Source organism: Symsagittifera roscoffensis, chromosome 9, assembly GCF_963678635.1.
Source record: "Symsagittifera roscoffensis chromosome 9, txSymRosc1.1, whole genome shotgun sequence".
Lineage (NCBI taxonomy): Eukaryota > Metazoa > Xenacoelomorpha > Acoela > Convolutidae > Symsagittifera > Symsagittifera roscoffensis.
In genome coordinates, this window is record NC_087070.1 from 50941602 (window position 1) to 50958543 (window position 16942).

The window sequence follows — 16942 nt, forward strand, 5'->3', positions numbered from 1 at the left end:
ATAGTCTATAGAACCATTTTATTCCCCGCCAAATGTTTGATATCGAAGTGAAATGGGATTAGTCGATCAATCCATCTGGTTAATATTCACTGACTGGTTTTTGATCTTTTGCTTGCGTTTAAGGCGCTGATTAAAGCTTGCTGGTCTGTGATGACGGTGAAATGTTTCCCGTACAGATAGTATTTGTAGTGGTCAGTTGCCCACACTACACCGAGTAATTCGAGCTCGATGACTGAATACTTTTCCTCGCGGGAATTTAAAAATCTTGATGCATAGGCTATTGCCACCCAACCCTTTGATGAATATTGTTCAAGCGACGCCCCTAACCTTGATGTAGAAGAGTCATTTACTATACGTGTCTCTAGATTTTGATTAAATTGTTTGTTTTGTGTTATTTCAGAGACAAGTTTTTAATGTTTTCAAATGATGTATGATGTTCCGGTTTTCACTCAGTTGGTTTATTTTTCAGTGTGTTTTTCATTAGTGGCCTTAATGCTGCTGCTGTTTGTGCTAAGTTTGGGATATACCTGGTGAGATGATGTATAGAGGCCATGAAACCTTTTAATTGTTTAAAGGTTTTTGGGGGAGAGAGTTTTTTAATTGCTTCTGTTTTTATTATCAATGGTGTAGTGCTCTCGCTATTCATAGTGTATCCTACCCACTCAACTTGTTTACAAGCAAACTTACTTTTGTCTAATGATATGGCAAGGTTTTCACGTTTCAGAATCGTTTGTAGTTTTTGTTTGTGTATCTCGATCGATCCCTTGGTCACAATTAGTATGTCGTCTAAGTATGCGTATGGGTTTGAGTAAATTGTACGCGTGAGTTCAATGGCCTTTTGAAGTTCAGCTGGCAGATCCGTGAGGCCGTAAAATCCAGTTTGAAACTTATAGGTTCCTCTAGCATTGCTACCAATTAAGCTGAAGTTGCATTGTTCCCGAATTGATTTATCCAGTGGGATTTGTGAATACGCGCATCGCAAATTTAATGTTGAGAATGATATTTGCTAATTGTTGTTTTATTTTACCACCTGTGCTTTGTTGTCTAATAGTAGTTCGATGTTAGGCATCTGATAATTATTCTTGGGAATAAAATTACTTATCTTTTTCGAGTCTAATGCCATTTTTACCGACTGGTCCTTTTTTTACCGTAATCATGATTGGACTAATGAATTGTCAATCTGAAGATTTATCCAGTTTTATTATATGTTTTTGATCCATGAGTTTGCTTAGTTCTATTTCTACTCGTTCTTGTAGTTGAACTGGGTTGTAGTTTTCTGCTGTACCGGAATGAAATCTTGATTGAATTGTGTCCGCATTACGTGGTCTCTTGGTTTTCCAATTCGAGTACATAGTAGTGGATAGTTATTTTTTACCCATTGTTTGATTTCCGGGTTCGAATATACTTGTTCCAGTATGTTCAGCACGTCCCTTTGTTTCGGTTTTTCTTGTATTAGTTTTACTCCAATTTGTGGAAGGATGTTCCTGCCTATGATGTTTACCTTCTGGTTATCTACAATGATGAATGGGCCACACTGATTTTCCAGCCTCCTGATTCAACTGTTGCAATCAGTCGTCTCTTTGGAACGATTGTTTCACCAATGTAATATGCTAGATTCCGAGCTGTATCTTCCAGCGGAATTTGTTTCAATATTGCGGTTTTGTCCATCACTTATAACCGCCGGGCGGTTTTTTTAGTAAGGAACAACATTGGACTCCCGGAGTCAGCGATTGAAAAAAATCTGCTGTTTTTGTCTTCAGTTTAATGATATGTCCGTTTATATTGTCTTCGGGCAAATTTGTTGCGTGTTTTATTTCGAATGCTTCCGATATTGCCATCACTGAAAACTTGTCTACATTGTATTCCTCCAAACCATTTTTTGACGTAAGCTCAGCAAATGCGACTGGATTGAGTTGTGTTCCTTGGCTCTCTGATTCGTTTTCTTCTTGTTCAACTTCGTTGTTGCAATCTCCTAGATAGATAACGTTTCCTGAGCGACACACTTTGGCAAAAAGGCCCCGTTTGGCGCATTTAGAACTAATTTTATCTTTTGCGGGACACGATTGTAAGTGGTTTTGTCCGAACTGGTTACCACTTTTTTAATTTGCTTTTGAGCGTTGGGAGATTGGTTTCTTAGTTGCTGAGATTGACCTTTTGCATTTTGTTGGCCTCGAGGATATCCGATTCCCCGAAAGTTTCCACGGCCTCTTTAATTGCATGATTGTTTGCAAAGTTACTTCGTCTCCGTGTGTTGATGTAGTGTTTCGGTTCTTGGTTTGGTGTGGATACTTGGTTTCCGAACGGATTTGTTTTCTTTGTACGACTGTGCTATTCCCTTTTCTCTGCGTATCGCATATTCATACGCGTCTTGTGGGCTTCTTGTTTGTGCGAGTAATTCTTCGGCTATCTTTTCATTTTGCATATATGCCGTAAAGATGTCTCTCACTCACTCGTCGTCTCTGTCTCCGCAATCGGCTCTTGACGCCAACTCGACTAGATCAGCGTGAACTTGTTCCAGACTCACTGTTTTCTTTTGTTTTCTGCAAATAAAATTGTATCTTTCGAACGCGACAATTCTGGTTGTTACGAATATGTCTTCTAGAGTCGTAAGTAGCTCTCTTGTTGTTACCGTGAGTAGGACTAAGTCTGGGAGTTTTTGCTGTATTTGACTTTGTCCCTAAGCTCCCAGACAAAGAAAAAAGTAATTTCTCACTTTTGCATCTGCTTCATCCCATCGGAACGGAACGAATTACATAGAACTCCCTTTTCGCGGGCTTTCACTACGTCTCCCAACCGACTCTCTTTTCCTGGTTGCGAACCTCCCGATTTTTCTTTTGAGCTTTGTCTCTCCAGTGATTTCGACCTCGTAAATCCGTTCGGTGGGCTCGAGGAGCGGGGGTTTATTTCTTTGAAAATTTCTTACTTTAATCCCGTCTTTGGCAAATACTGCCATCTCAAAAATTGCTGCCCACTTCGACTATTCCAGTGGTGGTTCGGCTGAGGCTTTCTCCCAGAATGGGTTGATATTCAGCGGGTTTTTTGAGTATCCTGCTGGCTGCGCCATGAGCGTGACTATACTGAATCCGAACGGATTGATAAACGTAGTCTTTATGTGGGTTTGATGTTCAGAAACATAATTTATGTTCAGAAACATAAATTAGCGTCTGAGTCTTGCTCATCGGCTTAATTCGGCATGCCGCCGTATCAAATTCAACTGACCAACCAATTTATATAAATATGTTTGTTCAATTTAATAAACAATAACGATGATGAGTTTATCGATCTGGACAGGATGATAGGTTTGCTGTCGTTTTTGCTGCATAAAAAAGTGGATTGAGCATTCTTTTGAGTCTTTTTTTGTCAAACGGTGGCTAAAAAAATTGTTGTTCTGCTGAAATGACCAAAGATGTTGCAGTTTTCTTTTTAAAAAAGTTAATGTTTTTGTTTGGAGAATTGTAAAAAGTCTTTGTAAAAACGGTTTTTGTGACAATTGATGCAAACGCAAAGGCTTATATGCAAAAACCTCAGCTGTTTTTTGTTTCTGGGAAAAAAACAGAAACTCTAATTTTTATTCAACTCTTGGATGCTTTTATGAGAAAAACTCGAAAATCAGGCAAAGTCCACCGAATTGTACATGCAACATTCAAAATAATAATAAATTTTCATTCCGATTCATCAAATCAGCTGAATGTAAAAAAGAAATACATAGATTAAATTGTCGAAATGCACCAGATCCATCCAAAATTTTAGCCTGGGCATTGAAGGATGGCAGCAATGAAATATACACACATCTGACTTTTCTATACACTGAGTTTTTGAAAAACAAGTTATATCCTTGCAAGCTCAAAAAAGCAATCGTCACTAACATAAAAAAAAAGAGGATCCAGACAAACCAGAAAATTATAGGCCTATCTCTATAACTGTGGCTTTCTCAAAAGTTTTTGAAAATTGTTTTATAAACAAATCAACGAATATCTGATATCCCAAAAATTACTAAGTAATACCCAATTTGGTTTCAGAAAATCATATTCAGCAATCGACGCTATTCTTTATTGCACTGAAGCATTCAGAAAAACAATAGACAACAAAACTGTAGCATGTTCCTTACTGGATCTCTCTAAAGCATTTGATTCTTTTGATCATACTTATCTTAAACAGAAACAAAAAGGGTTAAACTTTTCCGAAGAAGATATAGAAATGATCAATTCCCTTCCCTTATCACCAACCGAAGCCAGAAAACAATTGTAAACAACACTGAATCCGATTGGGTTGCATTTGAGCAGGCTGTCCCACAGGGCATTGTCCTTGACCTTCTAATATTCAACCTCTGAATTAACGATCTCAACAAACAAATTGACAAAACATGTGAAATAGTTCAATATGCGGATGATACATTACTACTCTGTGAAAAGAACGGTCCACAAAAAGCTCTTAAAGCAATCAAAGCCAATTGCAGTCTGCTGTCAAATAATTTTTTCGATCATTCACTTCAGTTAAATGCAAAAAAAAAAACAGAATGCATCATTTTCAGCAAAAACACATTCAAGGAAAAAAGATGAAAAGTATACTATAACTCTAGATGATAAAACAATTGAGGAAGAAACCAATGTTAAATACCCAGGAGTAGGTTTAGATCAGTTGTTAACATTCCAAGATGAAATTTGAAAAAATCCTAGGAAAATGGCATGCGGTATATAAACACTTCAATCAATCGAAAAGCCATTGCCAGTAAAAACAAGACTCTTGATAATGAATGCACTGGTAATTAGTTATTTGCATTACCCAGCAATTCTTTTAAGTGGAATATCCGCTAACTTAATGATATCTCTAGAAAATCAGTTAAGCTGGGCAGTAAAAACTTGCTAGGATCGTGCAAAATACGACTCATCTTCAGACTTGAAGATAAAACACAATATATTGTCAGTAACAATGGTTCTGGACTATAAAATATTGTGTCATTTTTGGAAAATACAACATCAATTATTGCCAGCCTATAATAACTTTGAGTTTGATAACCACCAAATAGATATTAATACAAGAAACAAAAAATTATTTTTCGGCGACAGATACAATGGGCAATACATAGAAAATCCCTTCTTTAAAAAGTCCGTCATAATCTGGAACAAACTAACAGATGATAAAGTCAACTTTAAAGACATACTAACATACAGAAAAGCAAAGATAAAATTCAAGAATTATTATTTATTGTTATTTAGAGCCCTCTGTGGCAACTCATGGTAAAGTTTCATGGAAAAGCTTCAAGTTTATATAATAACATTTTTATATAAACCACCTTGAAGCTATCAGGTGAAAAGTAATCATCGATAATTGTAATAGTTTTTGTTTTGTTTATTGTAACTATGCGTATCTAATGATGTTATAATATTTTTATGAATTGATAGAAAAGATTTGACATACACTTGTGTATTGAAATTAATTTCGATATGCAAATAAAGTGTTCTTTTTTTTATTGTTTGTGTTTAAGTGCTGAATCAGTTGTAGTCGATCATTACTGTTTTTGGCTCATTTTAACTGCCTGTCGTACGAGCATTGTATTATTCTATACAATCTGGCGGGAGTTTTTCCTTGAAAATAGCCTTTTGAGCCATTGGGAGTTTGTATCAATATCGCAAGCAGGGGCGGATCTAAAATTGAGTCGCTAGCTTTGTAATTAGGGCTATTGATTTTTGTAGTTGGTCTGGTTTGTTGAGTTTTCGTTTTTTTTTAAGTTTGATATATTATTTCTTTTTTCAATAATATGTTTTGTACTAATTTTAAGCATGCGAATTGTCTCCTGTTTTTTAGGGCATTGTGTACTGTTTTGTTTTTAGGGTAGTGTGTTATCTTTTGGTAGTCTAGTTGCGTCTAACAGGCATTCCTGATACAAAAATTTTTAGTTAGACAATGGTACGCTCAAAAGAAACAATGAAAAATTTGAGTATTAAGCAAGCTCATAAAAGATGAAATTTAGTGTCTTTTTAATAAATGAAAAAGTTGATTTTATTTTCAATGAGGGTTGAGAATTTCAAAAACAAACAACACTGAAAATTGTGTTTTCCTATCGTATGATGTTGCATCTCGAAAAACTAGTTGATTTAGCAATGGAAAATTGCAATCTAAAAAACTCCTGGATGCGAATATCGAAGTTAGTTTCCGTCTTACATGATGTTTATAAACTTACCTTATAAGGATGGTTTTCAGTGTAGTTTGGAAACAGAATTTTGTTTTCATTTCGGCTTCAAGAACATTTAGCTTGAGATCCCGTCGAGATACTGTCCTGCGCCCATATGGCGGACAGCAAACCCCATGAAGAAATATTATCTGCTATCAGGGAGAGAGAGGGAGATAATGAGAGAATGAGAATGAGAACTATTAGAATGGTTTGAATTGTACAAGTTCCGGGTTGCCGCTTTTCCCATAAAGCATCTTTGATTTGCATACCACATGATCTTCTCTTGGTTAACAGAGTAATTTATTGTTGTTATTTTTCAAAGCGACGAGTCAATTTTTAATTGAAACCAAATTAAAGGTGGTCTAATTGTTGGTAAGGTTCCCGGCTATCATTAATTGAATTAGATAAATTCAGCCTTAATCCTTTCCTGTCTGATTTTCCGTACGAAACACTCTCTCCTATTAGTTTTAAGCAATTCCTTTCATTCGCTTAATAGAGAAACTAAGTTGTTGACGTGTTTTCGAACCATCCTGAGTTAGTTGTACAAATACACGCTTTGCGCCTACAGTAAATCTTGTTACTTTTCTCGATAAAATCCACCATCATGTCGGAGGACGAACACAATAAGGTGACCCCGAGGCTCCACCCCTAATTAGCAAAGCAATACAGGCGCAAGTAAAAAAGCTTCAACCCTTAATAAACATTTTGTATTTAGATGATGAAAATCTAGCCGACGACTACAAGATGGTGCTCCAAGACCTGGAAATCATACCGAAAACGAAAAAAAAACTATGTTTTTAGCCTAAGCACAGAAAAACTTGAGCCATGTTTTCCAGAACCGACCACAAATACGCAGTATATTACGATTATAGGTCAATTTCTAAATGTACGTCTAAAAATAAAACTCAAATCCAAGGAAGAATTGTTAATCTTAGGCTCCACTATTGGCGAATCTTTTGGCAAAGAACTGCTAAATATAAAATAGCTGAACTGCGGAAAATTTGGGAAAAATTTCAAAAAGCTGGATGCCCATTATGAGATTACCTTCTAAAAATTGCATAAGCATGCTAAAACTCCTTTTTTGCGGAAAATCCCTTGTTCTTTGAAGAGTAAATTTTAGACGATACGATCAAATTTCAACAGACTCAATATTTAAAGTTATCTATGTAAAAATGAAAGATAACCAATTTTTGTTAGTCGTTATTTCGGAAAGCAAAAGTGGCCTGGATGTTTCTTCCGCTAACCTCCTTTCCTTACCCGTTTTTTAAAGCCTCATCAGTAAGAGCGAAAGCTACCTTAAGCGTTGTTTTTGATTCTGAGCGCGAGGAGCGTTGCAAATAAACTTTGGTTTGACTCAGCAAATTGTTAAGTAACTCCGAAAGTCGAAGTGCAAAAAAATTGGAGAGCTTTTTTTTGATACCGAATTTTATTGAATGATTGAGAAACTAGAACCAACTGATTAAAAACGGTCAATGCGTGCCAGAATATGTTCCTATCGCAATGGTCGAATGTCGGCCTTTGTAAAAATCTAAGAAAAAAATTTACAGCATTTATTAGCGATTGGACTCCGCCTAGATTCAAAGATATGGTAAATTTTTAGATTCGTTAGGGGAAAAGCTGTAACCGTAATAGGATGTTTTAGCCTATCTTGACTGAAAATTGCACTGAGGTTCTTGCCAAAAAAAACTTGAAGGCCCTTATAATGCGAAGTTTTACTTCACCCACATTCCTTGTTTTAGAGCTTTGTTAGCTCCACATGACAGATCGAAGCGACCAGATTGTTTGACGCTTGTCCCATGGGCTGTTGGTTGGCCAGCTACTATAGGCTGCTGGTAGGGCAATAGCTTTTGAAGTTCAGGATGCCGCCGGCCCTAGCTTTCAGTTTTTCTTCTAAGTATTCTAGTGGGAAATCTACGGCAGGTAATTTTTAGTGAGAAATCTACGGCAGGTAATTTCTCAAGAAGAGAATCTTCATCTCAATACAGAAAGCGAAAGCTGACTGCGTCACGAAAAATTGCAAATTTTTTTTGTAGAGCCAAGGGAACGAAAGTGCAGCTTAGTAAAAGTATCTCATATCAGGTCAATTTTTCAACTCTGGTTCTTTCTGTGCAAATGTTAGTTTTCTCATTCTGATTGGCTGGATTACCAACCATCTGAATTTTTTTTTTAATTCACGCTCAATTTTGCTTTTTCCTAATTTATGGCATTCAAATGGTCTTATGATTGGGCGATATGATCAAGGACTAGTGAAGTAACTTCGGTTACGATGATAATTTCTGACCCTCTGAGCTACCTCTCTCCCATATGCTCGAGCCGAAGATAGTGAAGTGAACAACCTTCAAGAAAGTTTAAAGAATCTTTTTAAAATCTACGCAACCTTTAAAAGTTTCTGAGCAGAACAATACGCACACTAGATTTTTTAAATATTATTGGACTAACTTTTGAACATTTTCAAAGTTAGCAAAATGCAAATTAATTGCTACTCCCTAAATGGCCGTCGTTGTTTAGGTGGGCGTGGTGACTATTTCAGTTTACTAACCTTACTAATTGTCGACATACTAGGTATTGATTTGTTATTTCTCTTTTCAGGTTTTTTTCGGGTTCATATTTTCTACCAATCAAACTTGAGTATTTTTTGTTTACTTTGTGACAAGTATGAAATAACGGTGGTCTAGTTGTTGACCGGCCTCCCGGCTTTTCTTATTTTCTGTATACTTGCGAGCTTAGGGCCGCTTAAACTAACTTCCCGAAACCAACTTTTCTTCTGGCAAATTTCTTAGCTAGACTTTTCTTTTACTGTAACCAACTTTTCTGGCATATCGCTAAAAATTGAGCTTGCTGTTTTAAATTAAATTTGCAATTTTGTTTTTGAGGTAACGAAGTTTCTTTCATTGTTGCTGTAGTTTTGTTGACTTGCTTTACATCTCCTTTTTATCAATATCACTTCCATATTCAAAAAAATTCTAAGGATTTTGGCTGGAATGTGATGACGGGTCTCCTGACTGTAATCTCGGTTACTATGATACTTTTGACCTGCTGATTACCTCTATAATGCTTAATTTTACTAGCCCTGATTTTTGGCTTATTTTACTTCCGGTTTCCTTGTTTCTCCATTGGAAAATCGTTTGCCATCTATGGAAAATCAAACATACACTACTACCGGCATACACAAAAATCAAGTACGTGAACAACATAATTGACGAGAACAAAAGAACTAAAAATCTACACTCTAAAGCAAGATTCAGCAGCCATTATAACGAAAATAGTTTTTTTTTCAGAACATCAGTTCTTATTTGGAACCAAATTCAAAATGCAAATTCAAACATAAACAGCTGCAGCCTAACTTACAAGACTATGAAATTTAAATTTGAGGAATATTTTCTATCTATTTTTCGTTAAGATCCTTCTATTGCAACCTTTGGAAAAACAACAAACAGTTTAAGTTTATTTGTTGTTGAAATTCGAACCATTAATTTAATTATTTTGTAAATAAGTATAAATCTCAGAAAAGTTGTGTGACTTACACTTGCTCAATAATATTAATTATCATTCTGCAATTGAAGTGTTAATTTTTTTATCGGGTTAGTCAGCTTAATGTAATTCGCTTGAAGGAAACAAATTGATTTTTGTTCTTAGTAATAATTTTGGTATTTTGTGGTGTAAAATTTCAAATTTGTATTGCTTAAGTGCTGAAAGAACAACAATTTTGCAAGGCATTTTTTATAGCTCAATGGCCATCTTATCTCGTATAGTTGGTTTTTTTGCAGCTTGGTAAATACTAAAATACTAGCTTGAGATCCCGTCGAGATACTGTCCTGCGCCCATATGGCGGACAGCAAACCCCATGAAGAAATATTATCTGCTATCAGGGAGAGAGAGGGAGATAATGAGAGAATGAGAATGAGAACTATTAGAATGGTTTGAATTGTACAAGTTCCGGGTTGCCGCTTTTCCCATAAAGCATCTTTGATTTGCATACCACATGATCTTCTCTTGGTTAACAGAGTAATTTATTGTTGTTATTTTTCAAAGCGACGAGTCAATTTTTAATTGAAACCAAATTAAAGGTGGTCTAATTGTTGGTAAGGTTCCCGGCTATCATTAATTGAATTAGATAAATTCAGCCTTAATCCTTTCCTCTCTGATTTTCCGTACGAAACACTCTCTCCTATTAGTTTTAAGCAATTCCTTTCATTCGCTTAATAGAGAAACTAAGTTGTTCACGTGTTTTCGAACCATCCTGAGTTAGTTGTACAAATACACGCTTTGCGCCTACAGTAAATCTTGTTACTTTTCTCGATAAAATCCACCATCATGTCGGAGGACGAACACAATAAGGTGACCCCGAGGCTCCACCCCTAATTAGCAAAGCAATACAGGCGCAAGTAAAAAAGCTTCAACCCTTAATAAACATTTTGTATTTAGATGATGAAAATCTAGCCGACGACTACAAGATGGTGCTCCAAGACCTGGAAATCATACCGAAAACGAAAAAAAACTATGTTTTTAGCCTAAGCACAGAAAAACTTGAGCCATGTTTTCCAGAACCGACCACAAATACGCAGTATATTACGATTATAGGTCAATTTCTAAATGTACGTCTAAAAATAAAACTCAAATCCAAGGAAGAATTGTTAATCTTAGGCTCCACTATTGGCGAATCTTTTGGCAAAGAACTGCTAAATATAAAATAGCTGAACTGCGGAAAATTTGGGAAAAATTTCAAAAAGCTGGATGCCCATTATGAGATTACCTTCTAAAAATTGCATAAGCATGCTAAAACTCCTTTTTTGCGGAAAATCCCTTGTTCTTTGAAGAGTAAATTTTAGACGATACGATCAAATTTCAACAGACTCAATATTTAAAGTTATCTATGTAAAAATGAAAGATAACCAATTTTTGTTAGTCGTTATTTCGGAAAGCAAAAGTGGCCTGGATGTTTCTTCCGCTAACCTCCTTTCCTTACCCGTTTTTTAAAGCCTCATCAGTAAGAGCGAAAGCTACCTTAAGCGTTGTTTTTGATTCTGAGCGCGAGGAGCGTTGCAAATAAACTTTGGTTTGACTCAGCAAATTGTTAAGTAACTCCGAAAGTCGAAGTGCAAAAAAATTGGAGAGCTTTTTTTTGATACCGAATTTTATTGAATGATTGAGAAACTAGAACCAACTGATTAAAAACGGTCAATGCGTGCCAGAATATGTTCCTATCGCAATGGTCGAATGTCGGCCTTTGTAAAAATCTAAGAAAAAAATTTACAGCATTTATTAGCGATTGGACTCCGCCTAGATTCAAAGATATGGTAAATTTTTAGATTCGTTAGGGGAAAAGCTGTAACCGTAATAGGATGTTTTAGCCTATCTTGACTGAAAATTGCACTGAGGTTCTTGCCAAAAAAAACTTGAAGGCCCTTATAATGCGAAGTTTTACTTCACCCACATTCCTTGTTTTAGAGCTTTGTTAGCTCCACATGACAGATCGAAGCGACCAGATTGTTTGACGCTTGTCCCATGGGCTGTTGGTTGGCCAGCTACTATAGGCTGCTGGTAGGGCAATAGCTTTTGAAGTTCAGGATGCCGCCGGCCCTAGCTTTCAGTTTTTCTTCTAAGTATTCTAGTGGGAAATCTACGGCAGGTAATTTTTAGTGAGAAATCTACGGCAGGTAATTTCTCAAGAAGAGAATCTTCATCTCAATACAGAAAGCGAAAGCTGACTGCGTCACGAAAAATTGCAAATTTTTTTTGTAGAGCCAAGGGAACGAAAGTGCAGCTTAGTAAAAGTATCTCATATCAGGTCAATTTTTCAACTCTGGTTCTTTCTGTGCAAATGTTAGTTTTCTCATTCTGATTGGCTGGATTACCAACCATCTGAATTTTTTTTTTAATTCACGCTCAATTTTGCTTTTTCCTAATTTATGGCATTCAAATGGTCTTATGATTGGGCGATATGATCAAGGACTAGTGAAGTAACTTCGGTTACGATGATAATTTCTGACCCTCTGAGCTACCTCTCTCCCATATGCTCGAGCCGAAGATAGTGAAGTGAACAACCTTCAAGAAAGTTTAAAGAATCTTTTTAAAATCTACGCAACCTTTAAAAGTTTCTGAGCAGAACAATACGCACACTAGATTTTTTAAATATTATTGGACTAACTTTTGAACATTTTCAAAGTTAGCAAAATGCAAATTAATTGCTACTCCCTAAATGGCCGTCGTTGTTTAGGTGGGCGTGGTGACTATTTCAGTTTACTAACCTTACTAATTGTCGACATACTAGGTATTGATTTGTTATTTCTCTTTTCAGGTTTTTTTCGGGTTCATATTTTCTACCAATCAAACTTGAGTATTTTTTGTTTACTTTGTGACAAGTATGAAATAACGGTGGTCTAGTTGTTGACCGGCCTCCCGGCTTTTCTTATTTTCTGTATACTTGCGAGCTTAGGGCCGCTTAAACTAACTTCCCGAAACCAACTTTTCTTCTGGCAAATTTCTTAGCTAGACTTTTCTTTTACTGTAACCAACTTTTCTGGCATATCGCTAAAAATTGAGCTTGCTGTTTTAAATTAAATTTGCAATTTTGTTTTTGAGGTAACGAAGTTTCTTTCATTGTTGCTGTAGTTTTGTTGACTTGCTTTACATCTCCTTTTTATCAATATCACTTCCATATTCAAAAAAATTCTAAGGATTTTGGCTGGAATGTGATGACGGGTCTCCTGACTGTAATCTCGGTTACTATGATACTTTTGACCTGCTGATTACCTCTATAATGCTTAATTTTACTAGCCCTGATTTTTGGCTTATTTTACTTCCGGTTTCCTTGTTTCTCCATTGGAAAATCGTTTGCCATCTATGGAAAATCAAACATACACTACTACCGGCATACACAAAAATCAAGTACGTGAACAACATAATTGACGAGAACAAAAGAACTAAAAATCTACACTCTAAAGCAAGATTCAGCAGCCATTATAACGAAAATAGTTTTTTTTTTTCAGAACATCAGTTCTTATTTGGAACCAAATTCAAAATGCAAATTCAAACATAAACAGCTGCAGCCTAACTTACAAGACTATGAAATTTAAATTTGAGGAATATTTTCTATCTATTTTTCGTTAAGATCCTTCTATTGCAACCTTTGGAAAAACAACAAACAGTTTAAGTTTATTTGTTGTTGAAATTCGAACCATTAATTTAATTATTTTGTAAATAAGTATAAATCCCAGAAAAGTTGTGTGACTTACACTTGCTCAATAATATTAATTATCATTCTGCAATTGAAGTGTTAATTTTTTTATCGGGTTAGTCAGCTTAATGTAATTCGCTTGAAGGAAACAAATTGATTTTTGTTCTTAGTAATAATTTTGGTATTTTGTGGTGTAAAATTTCAAATTTGTATTGCTTAAGTGCTGAAAGAACAACAATTTTGCAAGGCATTTTTTATAGCTCAATGGCCATCTTATCTCGTATAGTTGGTTTTTTTGCAGCTTGGTAAATACTAAAAGCTTATTAAATGCTGGTAACTGTGGTTGTCGAGTTTTTTTTGAAATTTGAATTCTTTATTTTCTTAAAGAAAGTCTATTTTTTAACTGATTTAGTTTTTCGTCTCATTAATTATTCGCTAGCATGCAATGCTACACTTGCATTGTATCAAGAGTGATGCGAACTTTCGCTTCGTCTCTGTGTTTATTTTAATTAGCTTGGTGTCCTGATTTTTTAAGTTTGTTGCACAATTAATGTAAAGCTAAGGCCGGATAATAATTTGAAATTAGTTATTTAAATGCTTGTAACTATGCTAACGACTGTTGCATTCAAATCAGTCGAAGTTTAAACCAGCTATCCAATAAAGTTGCCAAAGTTACCAAGAAATTACAACAAAAATTGTGCAACCATCATGCATCTTTCGACAGCAAATGGTATAAGATTCGGCTGACTTATATACTTGTCTCATTTTCGGATAACTTCGGCTGGCTTATGCACACTCACGGAAGTCACCATTTCTCAACGCAACGTGCAATTGATTTATTTTTCAGGTATGCAGAACCAGGTGTTGATTAAACCTCCTTGTGTTGGGGATGGCGATAAGTCACATTGTACGAATTTTGATGAATACAAATCTACTTACGCTGAAAGCATCTCACATCCAGACAAATTTTGGAGTAAAATTGCACAAGAGAGTTTCTTCTGGAAATCTATACCGGAAAACAAGTATTTATCGCCTATCTTTTCCAATGAGACAGTGGCTACTACTGTGAAATTTTGGCCCGGGGCAACCACAAATATTTGCTACAATGTCTTAGATAGAATATGCGAGCGCGGCGATGGCTCAAAAATGGCTTTCTTCTGGGAAGGAAATGATATAGGAGACGACAGAAAAATAACATATCAAGAGCTTCTCAAAGAGGTCAAACTGTTTTCCAATGTCTTGAAAGGTCTGGGCGTTTCCAAAGGCGACCGTGTAGCCATATACATGCCAATGGTGATTGAGCTGCCAGTTGCTATGCTCGCTTGTGCCAGAATAGGAGCTGTTCATTCAATAGTTTTTGCTGGGTTTTCAGCTGAAAGTCTAGCTGGACGAATTTGTGATTGCCAGGCTAAAATACTGATCACGGCTGATGGGTTCTACAGAGGTGATAAATTGATTGCGCTCAAGAAAATCAGCGATGGAGCTGTTAAATTGTGCGAGGAAAAGAATCAAGCTGTTGATAAGGTCATAGTATTTCGACATGTTACGTCACCCAGTGGTTCAACAATAGACCATCAGTGTCCTAAGCGGTCGTGTACAGATCTGAAAGTGTTGTGGAACGACAAAATTGACGTATGGTGGCATGATTTGATGGCCGATCCAGATCTTTCTCCGGACTGCGAGCCCGAATGGGTAGATGCGGAGGACCCGCTGTTCATTTTATACACCAGTGGGTCAACTGGGAAACCTAAAGGCATGATGCACACAGTCGGAGGTTACATGGTCTATGCAGCGACTACCTTCAAGTATTCGTTTAACTACAACCCAAAAGACATTTATTTCTGCACGGCTGATATTGGTTGGATAACAGGGCACTCGTACATTACGTATGGTCCAATGGCTAATGGAGCTACAAGCGTGCTTTTTGAAGGTACTCCTCTGTATCCGGATGCTGGTCGTTTGTGGGCAATAGTTGAGAAGTACAAAGTCAATCAGATATATACAGCTCCTACAGCTATTCGAATGTTAATGAAGTTCGGCGAGGCGATCGTGAAAAAGCACGATAGGTCTAGTTTGAAAGTCTTAGGCACGGTAGGAGAACCTATCAACCCTGATTCATGGCAATGGTACTACAAGGTGATCGGTGATTCGAAATGTCCAATTTCGGATACCTACTGGCAAACTGAAACAGGCGGACATGTTATTACAAATATTCCTTTCGTAACTCCAATGAAACCAGGATCTGCGACGTTCCCATTCTTTGGAATCGAGCCGGCTCTGCTGGACGAAGATGGTAATGAAGTCATTGGAGAAGGCGAAGGCTTTTTGGTTATCCAGAAACCATGGCCTGGCATCGCTCGAAGCGTGTACGGTGATCATAAACGATACAAAAATACGTACTTTGGTCGTTTCCCTGGATTCTACATGACTGGAGATCGAGCTAAACGTGATGCTGACGGATATTATTGGATTGTTGGTAGAGTAGATGACATGATAAATATGTGTGGGCATCTTTTGAGTACTGCCGAAGTTGAGAGCGCTCTCGTGGACCATCCAGATGTTGTAGAAGCTGCAGTGATTGGGAAACCACATAAAACGAAAGGTGAATGTATGTACTGCTTCATAACGCTGAAAAACGACGCGAATTTCACGAAAGACCTGGAAAAAAGTTTGCACGGGCTAGTTAGATTGCACATAGGTCCAATGGCCGTGCCCGATTATATTCAAAACGCACCAAATCTGCCGAAAACTCGCTCAGGGAAAATAATGCGACGTGTGCTACGAAAGATAGCGGCAAGAGAGGAAGATCAAATTGGTGATACTTCAACCTTAGCTGACCCGAAAGTGGTCGACGAATTGATTTCGAGTCGTCCAGACGAAAAGATCGAATGATAATATTCAAAATTATTCAAACGATATCTAATAAATCGGATTAAAACTAATTGTCACCTTGTCTTTGTAATACTTTTAATTGGATCAAGATTGTTTGATTTGTAAATTTTGTAGTTGTGCTTCAGGCCAGAGAAATTCATGTTTTGCAGTGTTTGCACTGGTTGTAAAACAGATTGTATCTATATCTTTTCCCTTAATATATTCTTCATCTTTGTTTTTTGACATTATTTGCAAATAGTTAGTGTCATAAGGCTCAAATTCAGATCATTTTCCTGAAAATTACTTACTCATTTTATACAAACAGTAAACTATCCAGCAAAAATTTGTCTAGTTTTTTTTTCATTTCCGACTTTAAGCAGCAAATTTTTTCATTCTAAGATTTCGGCGAAAATTAGATTTTTTGGGTTGTTTTTAAGCAAAAAATGAAACTTTTAATTAATGGGTCTTCTACCGTTCTCCACCAGTTATTTTGAGTTTTTATTTTTGTCAATTCGTTCAAATAGCATTTAAAATAATGGCATGTTGTTCCATTACCTAATTACAAAATATTTTGGCTTCAGAAAAAACCTCGTAAAGTCAGCGGCTTGGAATCGGTAGAAGAGCCTAGCAACACTTCGGAGCCAAGATTTTTCAGGCTAACAACTAGATAAACAAAATAACTTGAATTATTTGGAACCTCGGTTAATAAAAAATCGAAATAA

At 36.4% G+C, this 16942-nt stretch overlaps 1 protein-coding gene across 5 annotated transcripts in view; it reads left to right on the forward strand.

Annotated features, from left to right (window-relative positions):
• Positions 1-16427, forward strand: part of LOC134854625 (acetyl-coenzyme A synthetase, cytoplasmic-like) — a 30068-nt gene extending 13641 nt beyond the window's left edge. The window contains exons 1-2 of one of the 5 annotated variants that reach the window (XM_063870960.1): positions 9995-11713; positions 14197-16427. In XM_063870960.1, coding sequence (XP_063727030.1) covers positions 14199-16241 — 2043 coding nt within the window. In that variant the 5' untranslated portion in view covers positions 9995-11713; positions 14197-14198 and the 3' untranslated portion in view covers positions 16242-16427. Of the gene's footprint in view, positions 1-7911; positions 9634-9994; positions 11802-11821; positions 11830-14196 lie in introns of those variants that run through there. The other 4 variants (XM_063870958.1, XM_063870961.1, XR_010164422.1 and 1 more) reach the window with 4 other exon arrangements.
• The last annotated feature ends 515 nt before the right edge of the window (positions 16428-16942 follow it).